General features: G+C 37.0%; 1 protein-coding gene across 1 annotated transcript; it reads left to right on the plus strand.

Moving 5' to 3' along the window:
• Positions 1-29: 29 nt before the first annotated feature.
• On the plus strand, positions 30-8,539 carry asb13a.1 (ankyrin repeat and SOCS box containing 13a, tandem duplicate 1). Its single transcript, XM_084406896.1, has 12 exons — positions 30-202; positions 345-532; positions 1,064-1,220; positions 1,297-1,431; positions 1,513-1,704; positions 1,784-1,900; positions 2,376-2,519; positions 4,991-5,178; positions 5,285-5,441; positions 6,204-6,338; positions 6,530-6,721; positions 8,270-8,539. The coding sequence occupies exons 1-12, from the start codon at positions 160-162 to the stop codon at positions 8,395-8,397; spliced, it is 1,776 nt and encodes a 591-aa protein (XP_084263022.1). The 5' UTR covers positions 30-159; the 3' UTR covers positions 8,398-8,539.
• Positions 8,540-19,581: the final 11,042 nt, after the last annotated feature.

Here is a 19,581-nt window from a genome sequence, read left to right on the forward strand (position 1 = left end):
GTTCTTTGCCTATTTGCCGTATTCCATCCGTAGTGTCGCAAATCATAATAAATCACAGATGCCGCTTCTCTAAATATAGCTCAAGTTGTACCTTGTCAGCATGTTGTTCGCGTGCTTTATAAATAATATTTGTTGAGTTTCACGTAAGTTTATCCAATTATGGAAATTACCGCTGCCAGGTCAACGTTCTATGGTGACATCGGTGAGTATGTGTCCTATAATATTGCGTCTGACACATAACAGACTCCCTGTCCTTGTAATTGCTTAACATTTTTTTTGTAATGGAATGTGAAATTATATTATTTACTCTAAGATCTATTGACACACTTACGGGAAAATTCTAGGTCACTGGGCTGACCGTACGCCGCTACATGAGGCTGCGTCTCTGGGTCGAGCTCTACAGTTAAAGCAGCTGATAGAAGCTGGAGCATCAGTTAATATCGTAACTGTGGATAACTTAACACCTCTACACGATGCTTGCATCCAAGCCCATCCAAACTGTGTTCAAATACTGCTGGAGGCAGGAGCTCAGGTGGGTTGAGCTCCAATTTCCTGAAAACGATTGATAAATACAGCTGTTTGCTTGTTTAAATTGTATTTAATAATTACAATTTAAAAACAAAAACAAATGCTCGACGGATATGGGCCACAAATGGTTTCGGTACTGCGAAGTAAACATGTTAACTTGTGGAAAATTAACTGTTTTGTTTTTATTTTTATTTTTTTACCAGTCAGCTAGAAAACACCTAATATCACTCCAACATTTATTTATATTCACTAACTTTTTATAGATTAACACCAGGTGTATTTTAATGAGCGCATACATGTATATCCGGGCATGCCCTTATTTGGAAAAACGATTCATAAACAATTAAAAAATAAAGCTTCCTTATTTATTTATTTATTCATTCATTCATCATTCATCTATTTGAATTCTAAAAATGCTAAAGTTTTCTTTTACTGATAGGTTTACATTTATAGGAATTAAAATGAACTTTTAAAATAATAATAAAAAAGTGTAGCATTTAGCCACATAAAAGCATGTGTGTGTGTGTGTGTGTAGGTGGATGTGCGCACCATCCATGGAAGTACTCCTCTCTGTCACGCCTGCGCTGCTGGCAGCATAGAAAGTGTCAAGATACTGGTAGATCACGGAGCATCTGTCAACCCTTCCCTGACCGCCCTCACAGCTTCCCCCCTCCATGAGGCCTGTATTCGAGGTCAGGAGGAGGATTGCTTTGTGTTCAGACTTGTGTGTTTTGTCATGATGGTTACGGAGAGTGTGTCTCTGTGCAGGTAACCCAGACTGTGTGAAGCTTATGATAGCTAAGGGAGCACTGCTGGAGGCCTTTGACATTTATTTTGGGACGCCATTACATGCTGCCTGTGCTAAAGCTCACTTCGACTGTGCCCTACTGTTGCTCAATGCAGGTGAGGCTCTTTTTTATTGGTTTATTTTATTTTGCACAATTTTAGATCATTCAGCATGGTCATTTTTTCAAACTCTTAAAGGTGCAAAGGTGAATGCCACCAAGTTCCATGAGACGGCACTGCATCATGCGGCGAGAGCCGAGAGAGAGGACCTGGTGGAGCTGCTGGTGGAGTTCGGTGGAGATGTCAACATAAGCGATAACATTGGTCACAAACCTAGAGACTACACAAAACACGAATCTCCTGCTAATCTCTGTCTGCTGCACTATGAGAGTATGTAACAATCTGCATAGGCACTATATGACTGTTGTTATATCGTATTGTTAATCTGCTGTTCTCTGTGTTTCTGCAGATAACCCTCTGTCTCTGCAGCAGCTGTGCCGTATCGTCTTGAGGACTGTGTTGGGCACCAGAGCTCTAGAGCTGGTCACCAAACTGGACATTTCACAGCGCATCATTGATTACCTCTCTTATAAATAAATATATTCCCCAGAGACCCATTTTATTTAAAAAAACAAAACAAAAAAGCCTATAATGGACTGTTGTTTGTAAAGTCTTAAGTTCGTGAGCTGATGCATTTAAATTTGTGTGTCAGTGTGTGTGTGTGTATTTTGCAATGTTAATGTACTATTAATATAGTCATATTGCCTTTGATTATCAACCAGGGCCCCTGAAAGTGGATCCCATGAAAACCTTTAGCTATTAATTTCCAAACATTTCTGTCTATTAAGCATTGTTAATGTTCTTAATTATTGTAAAGTGTTATCTGGTAGGCCAGGCCCCTTAGTCTGTAAAGGTTAAAAACTCATGTTCTAATGAAATGACATTGATACATTTGTGTCCAAATACTTTTGTGGGCCTCTCTACATTTACAATGAACTACAACTCCCAGCATTCACAGTAAAACGTCATAGCAAGTGCCATAACAGAACAGACCACGTGATGTATGTACCGCATTTCTAAACAGCATGATTCCTGCTCTAATTTGTTGGCTAGCGAACTGTTAAGTTTAAATTTTACTGTCCACCAGTGTACTACAGCAGAGATGGAAGTGGAGACAGCACGACCATATTTTTTCGGTGACATCGGTAAGTCCACGAGGAAAGCGTGTATGCCGCAATGTCCATACTGCATGATTACGTCCACAAATCAGAAACATTCACGATGGATTTGATGTAGTAGCCTAGGCTAAACACTAACTGTCACCATGGAAGTTTGGCAGGAATAAAATGCTTTCAAGTACATCACATAGCCTATATTTTCTAGCACTTCAAAACTCAAATATGATCATGTATTTAAATGTTATTTTTAATGTGATGACCAAAACATTATTTTGTTCATCCTTCAAAGATTATACCCCCATTTATAAAACTAAAAGTTTCTAGATGTAGGGGGGAGGGGGGGGGGGGGGGGGGGGGGGGGGGGGGGGGGACACTTATTTAAAAATAAAAAAAGACATTCATTTCCACTCTCAAATATTTATTTTTTAATCGTTTTGCTTTTGAATTATTTCGACATTATGAATAAAATTGCTGCCCTCAAATGTTAACCTAGAGTCTTGCAAACTTAAAATAAAATAAAATAAAATAAACCTTTGTTTATAACTGTTTATATGAATCTGAAGTCACGTTTGTATAGACAAGAGGTAAATGAATTTGTTTCTTCTTCTAAGCTGTTCCAGACGTAGGTGCTACTTTTAGGGCTAGAATGCTTCGTGAATTACTCATAGTAAAACATATTAGGAGTCTAAAGTTATGAGGGACACACCAATTAGAGTTTCTCTTAAATTCGCCAGTTAGGAGCTACTTGTAGCCTTATAAGATTCTTTGTGAATGCGGCCCCAGGTAAAAAATTTGATATGCTCATTTGAACCGTATGAGAACAGTAGGCTATTTGAATGTTATTCTCTGGCTGTAAGTGGCTTTGGATAAAAGTGTCTGCTAAATAATTAAATGTAAATGTAAACATGTAGGCCTAGATACAAGGAATATTAGGCTACAGGGGGTCAGGAGACCTAGAGAGTTGAAATAAAAGCTATTTTTGTGAAACTATAAGAATTGAAATTATGATATGATTAGCAGAGAACGTTCTGGGAACCAAAAACTAACGTTCTGGGAACGTTAAGAAAACTTTCCTGGCTAACCAAAAACAAACCATAAAAAATAACGTTCTGGGAACCATAAACTAACGTTCTGGGAACCAAAAACTAACATTCTGGGAACCTAAAACTAACATTCTGAGAACGTTCTGGGAACCAAAAACTAACATTCTGGGAACCATAAACTAACATTCTGGGAACCTAAAACTAACGTTCTGAGAACGTTCTGGGAACCAAAAACTAACATTCTGGGAACCTAAAACTAACGTTCTGGGAACCGAAAACTAACATTCTGGGAACGTTAAGAAAACTTTCCTGGCTAACCAAAAACAAACCATAAAAAATAACGTTCTGGGAACCATAAACTAACGTTCTAAGAACGTTCTGGGAACCAAAAACTAACGTTCTGGGAACCAAAAATTGTTAGCTGGGATATTAGGCTACAGGGGGTCAGGAGACCTAGAGAGTTGAAATAAAAGCTATTTTTGTGAAACTATAAGAATTGAAATTATGATATGATTAGCAGAGGCGACATAACTTTTTTAAAATATATAAAATACAAGATTTATTGTACTCAAATTTAAATGCAAAAGAAAAGGTATGAGTCTGCAGTTTTTGTCAATTTTAAATTTTAATTTTAAATGTTTGCGCATCAGATTGTAATATAAATACATGGTTAAATATTTTACCACTTGCTTGAGCAACTAAATCTATAAATCTATATAGAAGTAATGCATTGAATAATACGTTGATTAAATTGGATTTAAACGTGAATACGTCTATTAAAGAGTGTATATGTGTACAAAGAGACAAAACATTTTTTTTTAATAAAAATTGCTGATAACTTCTGGATTTGAAATAAAAAAATAGTGAGTATGTGTTTCTGGTACAGCCGCGGATCAGTTAACCTACAAACTGCAAACGCAGCATATGTGAAAGCACTATAGCGCGTGCTGCTCCTGTGCTGCATACGCACTGCACACGGCTTTCTCGTCTTACACATCACACATTCCACAGTTATGGTGGCCATTTCAGTAGATTTACTCACTAACATTGTTGTGGAAAACACATTAAGCATGGAAACTAACATATGGTAGTATCGTGCTACAGCGTATTGTCCTGTTGACAGTTATATTTATTTTACACCGTAGTGTTATTCTTGATATATATATATATATACAATAAGAAATTAAGGAATGAATATCTTGATTATTGAGCCATGTCACACCACTTCACGTCATGTCATGTGTTTTTTTTTTTTTTATAAATATTTTTTTACATGGTGTTTTCTCCATATATGACCAACATATTAATGCTTAAGTTTTAGCACATAAACTGAAATTATATTATATTATAAATTCAATATATCATCCATCAATAGAGTATGAGAGTTGAAGTGATCTGTTGAGTGACTTGACTCTTGTGGTAACAGTTTTATTTGATATGTGTGTGGATCTATAGGTTTCTGGGCAGAGAGGACAGAGGTTCATAAGGCTGCGTATCAGGGTCAGGTGTCAGTGCTGCAGAGTTTGATTCAGAGTGGAGCTTCAGTGAATATTGTGGCTGTGGACTCCATCACACCTCTCCATGAGGCAGCTGCACGAGGACAGACCCAGTGTGTGAGATTGCTGCTGGACGCAGGGGCTCAGGTACCAGGCACACACATACAGTTCTTATTGAAGGCCTGGGAGACAAACAAGTGTATTGTAAGTACTGGCATCTGAAAGGTTCCCTCTGTCTGGGGTTGTGTTGCAGGTTGATGCAAGGAACGTGGACGGTAGCACTCCTCTATGTGAAGCTTGCTCTATCGGGAACTTTGAGTGTGTGATGCTTCTTTTGGAGTATGGAGCAAAAATCAACCCCACCCTCACCTCACGTACCACCTCCCCTCTACATGAGGCCTGCATGGGAGGTGTGGTGGTTTGGTGTGAATTGTAGTGTATTTAAAGTTTATTTCATTTCATTTATATTTTAATGTAGAGTGTATAGTTCTGACTATCAAAAACATTTTTATATTAGATGTGGACTTTTTTTCTGTAGTATTACTGCAGAATCTGTCAGGTAATCTTACAAATTCATAGAGTAAGAATTATTTTGTCGATTTTGTGTTTTATTTTGTGTCTTATATATAATCTAATTTTAAACACTACCTGCCAAACGTTTGGAATAATTTGTCATTAAAATAACTTTTAATGTATTTGAAAGTCTCATGTTAGAATGATTTCTGAAGGATAGCTTTGCCGTCACAGAAATAAATGACATTTAAAAAATATTTTAAAATACAATAAACAACAGTAGTTTTCAAATCTAAAAATATTTCACAACCTTACTGTTTTTACTATATTTTTTATCAAATAAATACAGCCTTGGTGAGCATAAGAGACTTTAAAACATGAATTATTCCAAACTTAGTGTAAATTCATAGAGTAAGCATTATTTTGATGATTTTTCTATATATATATAAATCATCAAAATAATGCCCTCATATGTATTATATAATGCTTATATATAATTTGATATATTATACTGACTTTTAACTATTTATGTAGTATCAAAGAATCATTAAGATTAATTTATACATTCACAAAGGAAGAATTGTTTTGATAAACTAAACTTTCTTAGTGACATAATTGTCTATCCATCATATAATGCAAGAATATTCTGTATTTTGCAGGTAATGCAGATTGTGTGAGGTTAATGATTGCGAAAGGAGCCAGTCTGGAGGCTTATGACCTGTACTATGGTACTCCTCTACATGTGGCGTGTGCCAAACAACACCTGGAGTGTGTCAAGGTGCTACTGAATGCAGGTAAAACCAGATCCCATGAGCTGTGAGACTGTGAAGAGCTCTGTCATGTGTGCAAACATTGAAGAATGTGCTACTATAGAAGGTAGTTTAAACTCATCAAAGTGAAGCTTTTAATGAACAGTGGTGCGGTGTGTTGAAATCTCCATGAAAAAAGTCAGAAGAGCGGCCCTGTGTGATATGCCTGTGTGCAGGTGTGCGAGTGAACGCCGCTAGGCTACACAAGACGCCTCTGCATCACGCCGCCAAGTCCAACAATGTGGACATGATTGAGCTGCTGGTGGAGTTCGGAGCCAACATTTATGCCAGAGACAAATATGATAGGAAGCCAGTCGACTACACAAGCCCAGATACGCCCTCAGCGCACTGCCTTCAGCTTTATGAGAGTGAGTTCAAATCAAAACAGCTATTTTATGCTATTTTGAAGTTTCAGGTCTGTTGTGATTGGTTGACCGCCTACAGCATGTGTCGGAAACGAAACGCCCATTACCGTATCTGATTTTAAGCCCCTGAAGCTGTGATACAGACAGAAACAATGGCATCCTTGTTCATGGGACGCCAATAAAGACCATACCCTGGCATTATGCAAATTTGTTGCAAACATACTTGGGTTCAAGCAGTAAGTAAGACTGGCAGTTCAGAATAGGTTCTTTCTTTTGGGAGACAATAACTCCATTTACCATTTAAATTGTCTCCATTTGGGAGACAATTTAACTCCATTTGAAACGTCTGCAGACCTTTTACTTTCACAAACAGCTATATTACACATTACATGAAAGGTAATATCTGAAAAAGCATAATAGGGGCACTTCAAATTGCATTTTGAAATGGATTAAATTCATTGTAGGATATGCTATATGCTTTACATTCATTACTTTATAAGACAGGCTGACTGAATATACAGGATTGAAAAAAAAAAGAATAAATATGGAAATAAAACTTATAAAATGTATAAATTTACAAATAAAAAAAACAAAATGTTTTGACATAACATGTAATATTGCTCACATATAATACTGCTCTGTTCTGGTCACTATATATATATATAAATGTGTGTGTGTGTGTTATTATACAGTAAATGGATTTTTTTTAAAGGCAAAATAAAACCAGTAGTGAAAGTGACCAGCAGATGGTGCTCATGGCTTAATATAAAAGTAAAAACTGCCTTTGTGTCGCATAAGGAATCAATTCAAAGTTTATTAGTTTGGTATGTTCACTATGCTTTCAATGATCTTTAAAATGTGGCTAAAAATAAAATCTGTTATGTTAATGTTAAGTGTTGTGGATCCAGTGATATATGCTGGTGCTGGTTGTATTGTACAGTGCATGCAGCAGTGATCCACTGCCAGGTCTGCTGCCTAGGTGCTGCTCAGGATGTTTTTGGTGTGTGATGTAAACAAATACATGAAGTTTATGATGATGAGATCAAAAGTTGGATTCTGGGGTTGGCCTGGAATCCATCATTAGTCTCATCCGCAAGGTTCATTCGCAACACCATCCGTACAAGACATGCCATTGCCCCTCTTCAGAATGTAAACCACATTAATGAGAATCCGTGGCCTTGGAGCATATAAATATTTTCCAGGCCACTTAGAGACTGAAAAAAAAAAGAATTTGAGAATGCAAACATTCAGAAATGATATGACAGATGACATATTTTAAATGTTATCAAGCAAGGTTTTATCTTCTAGAATGTTCTCTTTTATCTGTCCCTTTTTGTTTGGTTTCTATGGAAGGCAATGTCAACATACAGGGGATGTTATGTGGTAGTGAAAGGGTGGCCACCCAATATTATATTCACCCTAAAAGGGTGTATCATTATCTACTCACACTCATGATGTTCGAAACCTTCTTCATGTGTAAATGAATGGTATTGCATTGAAATGTTATTGATTTAAGTGTTTAATGTTGCATTGCATTGTGTGTTTTTGCAGGTAACCCTCTTTCCCTGCAGCAGCTGAGCCGTATCAGCCTGAGGACCGTCCTGGGCACCAAAGCTGTGGACGTGGTGACCAAACTGGATATTCCCAACCGTATTATCCGTTATCTCTTACACCAATGAACTCCTTCCATAGAGGTCCACAGATGCAGTGGAAAGATGGACTTATTACCTCAAATGTACAAAAACTTGAAACATTAAGAACTCTCCAACAACAAATATGAGTTATATCAGTACTGTCGAGCATTAAAGGTGAAGTGTGTAACCTGTCACACACATGAGATCGACCAATAGCAAACCACAACCATCCAATGATCCAATCAATTCCCTATGGACAAATTCAAGTCCTGCTCTACATTTTTTCTTGTTTGTGAAGCAATTTCACGTCACAATAGGGAAGAAAAGACTATCGACTGTCTTTAAAAATGTATTCTAATTATTATTCTTACAATTTTTGTACAGTGCAACTATTTGGCGCAGAAATTACACACTTCACCTTTAAAAGAATAGTTCACTCAAAAATAAAACTTCTGTCATTATTAACTTACTTTCATGTCGTTCCAAACCTGTATGACTTTATTTCTTCATGTTTCCTTTTTTTCTTAATGTTTTTGTCCATACAATGAGAGTCAATGGGGCACAAAATAACCTTTGGTCCCCATTGACTTTCATTGTATGGAGAGATAAAATCTAATTTTACACAATATCTTTTTAGGCAGTAAATGATGACAGAATTTTCATTTTTTTGGTGGACTGTCCTTTTTAATTAACAGAAGCACAGCGGATTACAGTAAATAGGGAGCACTTTATTATAGCACTTCTCATCACAACACTGGCCTTGGCTGTAAAATATTGTGTGTGAGGTCAATTTAGGACTGATATAAACCATTAAACGCATGCAAGATATTGCCAGAGAGAAATAGCGGGAGACGGAGACACAGAAAAAGAGGAAACACTTAATCTGGCAGCTGTCTACATTCAGGAACTCCTCTGACCACTGAATGAAGTCCAGGGAAACAGCAGCACATTTAGTCACTATGCTTTGCTGGATTGCTGGATAGTAGCGTGTGAACATCCTCATGCTCTTATTAGAGATTCATTATAGGGGAACACAACGGCTTGAACAAAGTGTTATTGCACAGGCCTGAGGGAAGCATGGGCATTCATATTATGACATGAGCAGCTTGAGTTATACCACCGTTCTGCCACATTCGTCGTCTGTGTTCCGTTATAGTGGCGCCACGCTGACACTGACAGAAACCAGTTTAAGCCGTGTTGGATTTTAGTACCGTTGTATTAGTACACCGGTTGTATTCAGAATTCCTCTAAAGGATTTGCTATAATCTGTATATATTCTTAATTGCTGTTCTTACAGGTCAGATTTTGTCTGAAGTGAGGAAAAGATATTAAAGAGAACGTGAAACGACTTTTATTGAAGTGCCATAATGTAACATGTTTTTTAATTAATCAGAATATTCCATTAGGCTGGACTTGATATGATCCAGCAGGATTTGAATGGATCATGAAATGTAAAATTTTTTAGTTCTTAATAGTATTTGTCCTGAATTAGGATACCTCACAAAGAAATTAAATATATTTCAGAGGTAAACAAAGTAATATATTCATAGAAGCTTATTTTTGAAAGAAATTAATACTTCAATTCAGCAAGGATGCATTAAATTGATAAAAAGTGACAGTAAAGTAAAGATTTATAAATGAATGCTGTTCTTTTGAACTTTCTATTCATCAGAGAATCCTGAAAACAAAAATATTAGGCAGCGCAACTGTTTTTGAACATTGATCATAATCAGAAATGTTTCTTGAGCAGCAAACCAGCATATTAGAAGGATCATGTGACACTAAGGACTGAAGTGATGATGCTGAAAATTCACCTTTGCCATCAATTACATTTTAAAATATATTAATATAGAAATTTTAATTGTAATAGTATGTCACAATATTACTGTTTTACTGTATTTTTTATTAAATAAATGCATCCTCCGTGAGCATAAGAGACTTTAAATAAAAAACATTAAATAACATCTTACTGACCCAAACTTTTACTTTCAAAATATACACAAAAGTAATTTCAGATTTCATGTTGTCACTATGAGAGAGAAAACTGTTATTCAGTTTCAATTTATCATTACCAAACAGTTTTATTTTTAGCCAAAGCGATTCGGTGATTTGTTCCATTGATTTCTCGCTCAGCTGCTCCTTCCCTTAATTCATTTAAAGGGTGTCAGGATTAGTTTTGTGAGTTTGACCCACAGTTCTCCCAAGTTCTCTTTATCCATCTGATCCCTTCACATCCCACGTTCCTCCTCCGGCCTCCTCTTATAAAGTACAGAATGTTCTATAAATAGCAGCCAGACCAGAAATAGATCAAGGTCCAAGCACTGAGTTCCTCTTCCCGAGCCCGTGAGCACTAGATCTGACCTGAAGCAGAGCGGGATGGAGGCACGGCTGGAATGTTGTTATTAGAGCGCTTACCCTTTTCTGATATTAAGCTTACAGAAACAGGACAGCTGCTATTAAAAGAATGCTGCTCTTTTTCTTCTTATCCGACTCTCATCTTAAAACAGCCTTTAAAGGACTGTTGATTTATCTTCACCAGTCTTAATTGTTTCAAGCAGATTGAGGAATTCATGGATGTCCTGTACTAGATAACCTAAATTTGGATATGCCAACGTTTCTTGGCTTTTTTCCATGGCATGAGTACACAAGCTTAAAATATTTGGTGCTACAAGGTTTTAATACTGTTGCTGGTTATTATAATGTAAGTTGTGAAGTAAATATTTACAGGAATTTTTAATTTTTTTATTACATCCTGTTGTCTTCCATCAGGATATTCAGTAACCTATGCCATAAAACAATTATCATTCTTCGTCATTGAGAAAACAACAAACAAGGATATTATTTTAATCCTATTTTAATTGTTCCTATGATTTCCCTCATGAATATCTATAATGACTTCACAGGCCTATTTATGAATTGCATGATAAATTGCTGCATGTACACTATACCGTTTGGGTTCGGGGATCATGTTTTGTTTTTGAAAGAAATGAATACTTTTATTAAGCGATAATGTGTTAAATTGATCAAAAGTGACAGTAAAAAAAAATTTTTATAATGCTACAAAAGATTTCTATTTCAAATAAATGCTGTTCTTTTGAACTTTCTATTCATTTCTTTCAAAAATAACCATTATCATTCTTCCTCATTAAGAAAACAACAGAACTGACAAGGATATTGTTTTAATCCTATTTTAATATCTAATTTTGGCCCTCATGAACATCTAACTTCATGTTTTCACTTATTTCTCAGTTGCATTTCTCTTTGTTGCAACAAGGGGGCTCTGCAGCTTTTATATATGAGCCATTAGTCTGTTTCTCTTTGTTTCTAGATAGTCTTGCTTCTTTGTGACCGAAAGTATGCTTCTTTCTGATTAAAAGCACCTGATCACACTCTGGTGAATGTCTCGCAGACTATTGACCCCTGAGCATCCCATAATTGAAAGGAGACTGCTCATTTAACAGACTCGTTATTATTATGTCTTCTGCTGGTTGGTGCTGTGCTACTGCATGTTGACACTGAACCTTGTCATTCAAGAAAAATAGCACACCTGATTACACAAGTGAGCAGCTTTTGTGCTGGAACAAAGGTCTGCTGTTCTGCCAGAGACTGGCTTCAGAAAGTTTGTAAAAACAGACGTACTTGAAGAATAAGATTGTAACCCAAAGTTGGAAGAAAGCAGTGAGGAAGCAGATTCTGGTTCTGAGACGGTCCGCTTCTTGTCTTTAGTGTCTCCCAGGCACAAATCACCTCAGATCCACTCAGGAATTCCGTCTCAATGAGAAACAGATGTGTGTGTACGAAGCGCAGCCATGAAAGACCAGCTCAGCTGGAAAACTGCACGCTGCAATCTTGCTTAAGACAAACTTATAGTTGTGATGCATCGTTTTGTGCCCATTAAACATTTACATGATCTGGTGATGTTACTTACTATTCTATCACTGTATTTTATTATGAAAAACTATTCAGAATCTTCATATTGGAGTTAATCGCATGACATATTTGTAGAAAGCCAAAAGGCTATAGGACTGAAACGGGCCTGAATCTTTTTTTATCTTGGTTGCTTGTCATGTAGCATGAAGTGACTTACAAGTCAGTAACTGCAGACACAGCCCGCCTGGAGCAACACGGGATAAGTGCTTCACCCTGGAGTTTGTCTTGCCCCTATCTAAAATCAAACTTTAACCACTAGGCCACTCGTCTGTTTTTAATGTACTGTCTACAGAACTGTTCAGAGTTGAGACAGTAGACAAGACTCATTCAAAGTCATTGTATACTGTATGTCTAGTCAGAAAAATGTGTTTTTCTTTTGTCCAGCTGAGAGTAGAAGCAGCGTAGGATAGACTACACATATACACGTCATCTGTCTTTGTTTCCCTTTCTCCCTCTAAATGATCGTACCATCTGTGCATGTGTATGTGATTTTCTTTTCTTTTCTTTTTTTAAAGGGACTCCCTCTATTGGATATTTAGGCAACACACAACATAGAGGCCTCAGCAACTTTCCATATTAGCTCCTCTCTGTCAGTATATGATATTGATTGTTTAAATGCACTCCAATTTAATTTAGTTTTTTAAATATATTTTTTTAATATTTAATTTTGTTATTTAATTTTATTCATTAGCATTCCCATTCATTTCAGTGGCAGTTGCTTGGCTGATTTTAACGATATATTGATTTCTAAAGCCAATAATTATTTTATTTTACGATTCATTTCAATGACTGGTTTTATGGATTGTATACCACTGATTCACATTTTAAAATGAACAACATATTGACTTGTAAAGACAATTATTTTATTTTATTTTAAAGTGTTTTACCTCACATTTCAATGGCTAATTTTATGGATTGTGTACCAGTGATTCACATTTTAAAATGAACACTATATTGACTTATGAAGCCAATAATTAATTTTTCATATCCTTAATCAGCTGATAGCCCCATATAATACATTGATTTGACATCACACACGTTGGTTATAACGTGGCCAGTGCCTTTTGAAGAAAAATACTGTGACTCCATAACGTAAATCTGATTTAGCGTTTCCTCATGGCTTCAGGGGTCACAGCACATGTCATACCGAGAACAAAGGCCTCGCATAGACACATGCACATGATTTCTCTTTTGATCTTTCACTGAAAATGAATTACACTGGTTAAAATAATTTGAGGGCAGCAATCACCTGACTGCACATTCTTATTTGATCTAAATTAAATGTACTTCATTATAATATCATTCTTTGTGTGTTGCACACCAGTTGTTTTTCACTGTGTATAACTCGCTGGCTTTTGTCTGTGTTCTTGTTTTCTTTGTGGCCTAAATCTCAGTCTATCATTTTTGCATCAACCCTCAATTACAAGCTTGCTTTGTAGTCAACATATTTTGGGGGATTTCTTTTCTTGAGGCATGAAAAGGCAACGCAAGTACCATCTACAAAGGCATGCCTAACCACTTACATGTTTTACATTTTGCTCTCCATGCACGCAAGGTAAATTAGCACACATTAAAATGTAAACAAGGATTCAGGTTTTCTAAAAACATATGCAGTCATTTGAACTGCTTAAGTATGGATGCTTGAAGGCAAATGTTTGTGTGATGGCTGAGGAATGATAGCGGAGTCTATTAGCGCTCTGATGCCACTGAGGACAGCTATTTGGTTGCATAAGCAGTTTCGAGGTCATATTTGCCACAGGCTCCACTGTAGACTTTTTTTATTGTGCATCGCATGCCGAAAGACAAAACAAGAACACTATGTGCTCCAGGTAGCTTCTTCTCACTCCGCCAAACCGACTATTAGTCGTTTAGCCTCCGCAGTAATGACAAGGTGTGTCAGCAGGTTGAGTAGTTTTAAGGTTCTCGCCCCAAGCCATGTCCTCCAGATCTGGCTTTTCAAGTTCACCCGTTCCTTTTTATCAATATAATGAGGCGGAGGTGAGACAAAGTGTTCAACAATATGTTTTCCTGTTACAAAATAAGTTAAAAAAAAATTATGTTTGTTTGACATTTGCCGATAGTATCATGTGATCAAAAACTAATGTGTTATAAATCTTCCTCTAAACTCTGAGAGGTGATTTAAGACAGTCATTTTAAGAGATCAAATTATTTTTTTTTTAATGCATACTGCTATAAATTTATTTCTAAAGCACATATAACAGCTGATGCTGACCAAAGTGCTGTACAAAAGAAAAAAATATTTTTAAGTACATAGTACACAGCAATAGTGTGTTTTTTTTCCTAATTTCTGTTTAACATACTATTTTTAATGGGCAGTAAGTAGCAAGATAGCATTTCTTTCATAACATAGCTGTAGTTTTTTCATGATCATTTGGCCTACTGATTAGCAGAGTCATGCTAATTTGAATCAGGTGTTGTGCTGTCTATGTGGAAATGACACTTTGTAGACTTGCTCCAAGATGTTGGCTGCTGCATCAGCGTACTGATAAAGTTTGGCATGAACACGGTACCAATTCAACTCAAGGTAAATATTACCAGACCCCACCTATATAAAGTTTTATGTTGTTGTGGAGATTTAAACAAATAATTAGAACATAAATAAACCCTTTGGCATCCACAAGAAACTGTTTATGATTTAAAAATACAGCCAGAGATAAGGATAGAGAGAGCTATCTCTCAATGTTTGTATTATACTGGACTTCATGCATGCCTGCCAAAACATGCACACCAACAAGTTGATTTAACATAAACCAAATCGGCTTGAATCGATGTCGTGCTGTGTGCATGGCACAGGGTTGTTTAAAGGTTGGATTAGCACTGAGATAAGAGATTTCTATAAAACGCTGTTTGATGCCAAGCTGGCAAGAAATAAGTCCGCCTGAGAAAGGCCATGCCGCCCTCTCAGTCTGGACCGCAGCACACTTTTTATATGAGCTAATAGGCCAGCATGATAGTGTACATGTGCATGTATTTTAGTGTTTATGTGCATAAGCCAATGCTGCACTTGATGTATTCAGAGATGGTAATTCCAGATTTCATTGCATCCATTCTTCTCCTCACAGCTCACCTTCTTTCTCTGGCTCAGTATAAGTCAGCTAAATCAAACAATCAACTATGGGGTGAATAAAGCATTTGTGTCCTTTGGCTGCTTTATGAGTGTATGTCTGTGCTGTCCAGGTTTGTTAGACTCAGAAGGCACGTGTTTGCAGCGTATGCCTCTTATTTAAGTGCTGCATTCACATTAATGGAGTCATGAGTCATTTGTCTGTACTTTTGTTTGCATCGTGGGTCTTGGAATGGCTTTTAGTGCAATATTCAGTGCTCTTTTAAGGCTTTGTGGATCTGTTCTGTCTCAAAACTGACCCAGAGAGGACCTTACACCTTCCATACTTCATCTGTCCTCACCAATATCACAAATCCTGTATCAGTTTAACCTGTCTGCACTTTTGTACTGCTGAAAGTTTTTGTGTTATTGTTTGGCTTTGAATCATTAGTTGTGATGCACTATACACTATGCACTCATGCTATGCATTGTGTACTCAACTGTGTAGTGTATGAATTGGTTATTTTACCATTCAAGCCCCTCCCCTTCTGCTTTGTAATTAAGCTATGACAGTCTGAGCATGAGTTGTCCAAAATTCGTAATTAAGTGTATCATTTGGGTATTTAAAGTGCACTCTTGTTGAAATTTTCAGTGTGAACACACTTGCTACATAGAATAGTGCACAAGTATGCGAATTGGTATGCACCTACTGATATGCATTGACAAACAGCCAAACGGTTGCTTGACACAGCTGCTGGGCCCATCACTAGCCATCCCGTCACGCTTTAGGACACCACCCCACATTCTTTTAATTTCTGAAGTCTCACAATGGCCCAGAGGTCACCTAGAACATACCTTGGGGACATGACCCTTGTAAACCTGCTTTCTCCATGTGTTAGCCCTTTAGCATTAGCATGCATGCACCCTGAGATCAATTCGAAACCTTCTCGTAAAAGCAGACATATGGTGCGATCAAACCATGGCTTTTCTTCCCGCTTTGAACATATATCCCCCTCTGTAATATAATCTTCAAAGAGCTAACGTTAAACTGTTGTCTCTCCTTACAAGATCCTAATAAAATCAAGCCGTTTATATAGATTGCAAATTTGAAAGATTAAGCTCAGTTTTTTTTTACTATTGTTTAGAATAAAAGCATTAGACTTTACTTAAACAGCTTTGACCCCTGTCATTGGTTGTAAATACCTTAATGCAATAATACTGGTCATTAGCGCTTAGCATGAGATGTTAATGTGCTGGTTTTCTCTTCAGGCATCTTAACCATCATAACACGTGGGATAAATCATTTCTGTAAACTGTTATCTACAGAAAGATCATGCTGTCGAGCTTCACTAGATCTTTTGTTGGTGAACTTTTGTATGGCTATGCTAGTTAGCCGCTCAGCCAGACCAGTACTTGTCTATAAATATAAGTTGTCAGCAAATGTTTTGTTTGCAAATGCAAATGTAGCAAATCTTACTATGAATACTATCGGAACGTTCCCTCACATTTTGTAAACTTTTCCAAATGTCTGACGGACATCTTGGCTGATTTACAACATGGCTTCTTTTGGTTTCAAGGCACACGCTTGCGTAATGTCTGGGCTGCTTGCGTTGTGGTTGGGGAGAAAATGTACATATGCTGCCTCCGTGAAAATAAATGTCATATTAGTGAGAGGAATCATATTCTCTGGATCCAAAGTGTGAAAATATAAAAAAGGATTCTCCTTTTTTCATAGCAGGCACTCTGCCTGCATCAACTGAACATGTCAGCAAACCAGACAACTAAGTAGATATTCTAGTGTGTGTGTGTGTGGACTCAAAAATGCCATTTTGAGACTTCTGCCATGTTAGCATGGGCAAGCTCGCTGTCTTAGCCTGAGGGGCTCCCGGCTAAAAGTTTTTCGGTGGGAAATTTCAAGTAAATATTTAACAGAGGCTGTTAAAATATTCCTGACAGATTGCTATTAAATGTGTGTGTCCAAATGGGCAGTCAGAGATTTTTCTGGTTTCACCTTAATGTTTTACACGCTTACTCACACAATGATACTGATGACAGAGATAGTTTGTGTGTGTGTGTGTGTGTGTGTGTGTGTGAGCTCATGCGGGTGGGCGCACGGCCTTGAAACTGAGGCAGGTGTGACTCTTTTATGCTTTCAGAAACGGTAACCAGAGGTCAGAGGCTGAGCTGTGAATGAAGCGGTCAGGTGTGTGGCCATTTCAGCAGCAGGTTTAAAGGTGCAAACATGGCACTTTCTGCATTGACCTCTGACCATTATGACCAGATGATGGGTTAACCTGCAGGCCCAAAATTTAAGTTCTCTCATCTTTACTAGTTCATCTTTGATCAGACCACTGTTTGGAAATGTAGCTTTGTAAGCTATAACTTACTTTTCATTTAAATCAGGTAAACTATAGTCAAGGTTCACTTTGAAACTGTAGTTAGCAACACTATAAGCTACCAGCTTAACATAGATAAATGCGTTAATATATCATTATCTGAATACATTTTAAAAAGGGTGATAACATTAACTATAAGAAATATTAACTAAGAACCAAAATGGCACTCAATTTTTACTGTTACTAACATTTTTGAATCAGTTGCATCATGAACCATCGGAATGAATGAGTTGTACTTTCCATCAACACTTTTCCATAGAATGAGACAGAACGCAGGGGTCTCTGTGCTTTTGACAATTAAACGTTCTTAAAAATACATCGCTCGTGCTGGTACACTCAGAAAAACCAGCGCCAGTCTAGACTAGGTCTAATCTCCAGGAAACAATATTTTAACATAACCTTAATGCCTTTACAGTCTGTTACCATCAGTGAAGCACTGCGTTTTTGTATGTAAGGCTGTATTAGCGAAGCCAATGAATCTTGCTCCCCATTCATCACCGTTCTTTAAGGTGATGGTGCTTTTTGATTGCTCTGGTCTCAGATTTCACAGCTGATGAGAATGCCATGTTGTTTTCCCCTTGACTTCATCTCTTTTGGTCGTCTTCTTATGTAACCCCGTTTCCACTCCTTCAAACCAACCATCTAAATTTCAGGTCAGACTCCGATAATGGACTCTTAATCAAACATGTCTAAGTGGATCCAGGCTGATTAACATACTAGGTGTCAGTCAGTCGCAGCTGTAGTCGTCTACTGTTGGATGGATGTTTCACCTGATACTTTATATGAACTGAGCAGATGTTGTTTTGGTTGAAATAATTCAATTCATAGTGAGTAATTAGATTGGTACCTAATTACCAGGCTTCTCATTGTTGACAGCTGGCCACTCTCTAAAAATGTAATTGCATCAAAAGGCCTTTTTAAATCACTAAGACAGGTGTATTACAATATGCCCTCAAATGTTGTCCTAACAGAGTTGTCTGAACAATATCCCATTGGAGAATGTGGCTGATTTGTTAAGGGTTTGAATGTTCTCAGTATGTAATACCGATTCATTATGCGATTACTATTATATGATTATTGTTTGCTGTGTCCGGACTTTGTGTTGTTGTTGTTGCTGCTGTTGTCACTGCTTTATAGTGAATAGTCAATGATTAAATTCAAACTGGCTGAATATTTTCAACTACATGTGTAACTAATACGACTAAGGTATTCTAGTTTTTTACAGTTTGATTCAACTCTCACCAGCTCCTTCCATTTACCTTTCTTTTTGTTTTGTGCACGTCATCCAGATAAAGAGAGTTGAACATGCAGTTTTCATGTAGGCGTACATGATAGTTTTTTTAATGTAATATATTTCAACGCATAACCGACAAACAGGGTTTTTTTTTTCTCTTCAGGGCAGCTTAACTATCATAACCTGTGAGAGAAACCACTTTTGTATCACCATGCTTGAGCTTCACTAGCTCTTTTGTTTGAATCACATGGCTATGCTAGTTAAACAATTAGCCAGACCAGAACTTATATGTAAATATATGAAAGTTAGTTTTAGCAAATGTAGACCTCCCATAATACGCTAGTCAAACACCTGAAAGTTCCCTCACACTTTGTAAACTTTTCCAGACTCGTAAACTGTAAAAAATAAATTACCAGCCATTTTGTAATGTTTTGTAATGATTAGTATTGTGTGTATGTGTGTGTCCTCTATAATTGTAAATTGGCCCAGAGATGTCCTGAAGATAGATAAATTAAGTGTTTTGGGAGAGCATTTATAGTGATGATGAAACTGAAAAATGTTCTTAGAGCTGTCTGATGGGGTTAACTAGTGTTGTTTAGTAATTT

This window comes from Rutilus rutilus, assembly GCF_951802725.1.
Source record: "Rutilus rutilus genome assembly, chromosome: 4".
NCBI lineage: Eukaryota > Metazoa > Chordata > Actinopteri > Cypriniformes > Leuciscidae > Rutilus > Rutilus rutilus.

Coding starts and splice junctions, on each gene's coding strand:
- asb13a.1 (XM_084406896.1), top strand. CDS start 160: ATGGAAATTACCGCTGCCAGGTCAACGTTCTATGGTGACATCG. Junction 1,901..2,375: donor GCGCATCATTGATTACCTCT/CTTATAAATAAA, acceptor AGACCACGTGAT/GTATGTACCGCATTTCTAAA. Junction 6,339..6,529: donor CAAGGTGCTACTGAATGCAG/GTAAAACCAGAT, acceptor GCCTGTGTGCAG/GTGTGCGAGTGAACGCCGCT.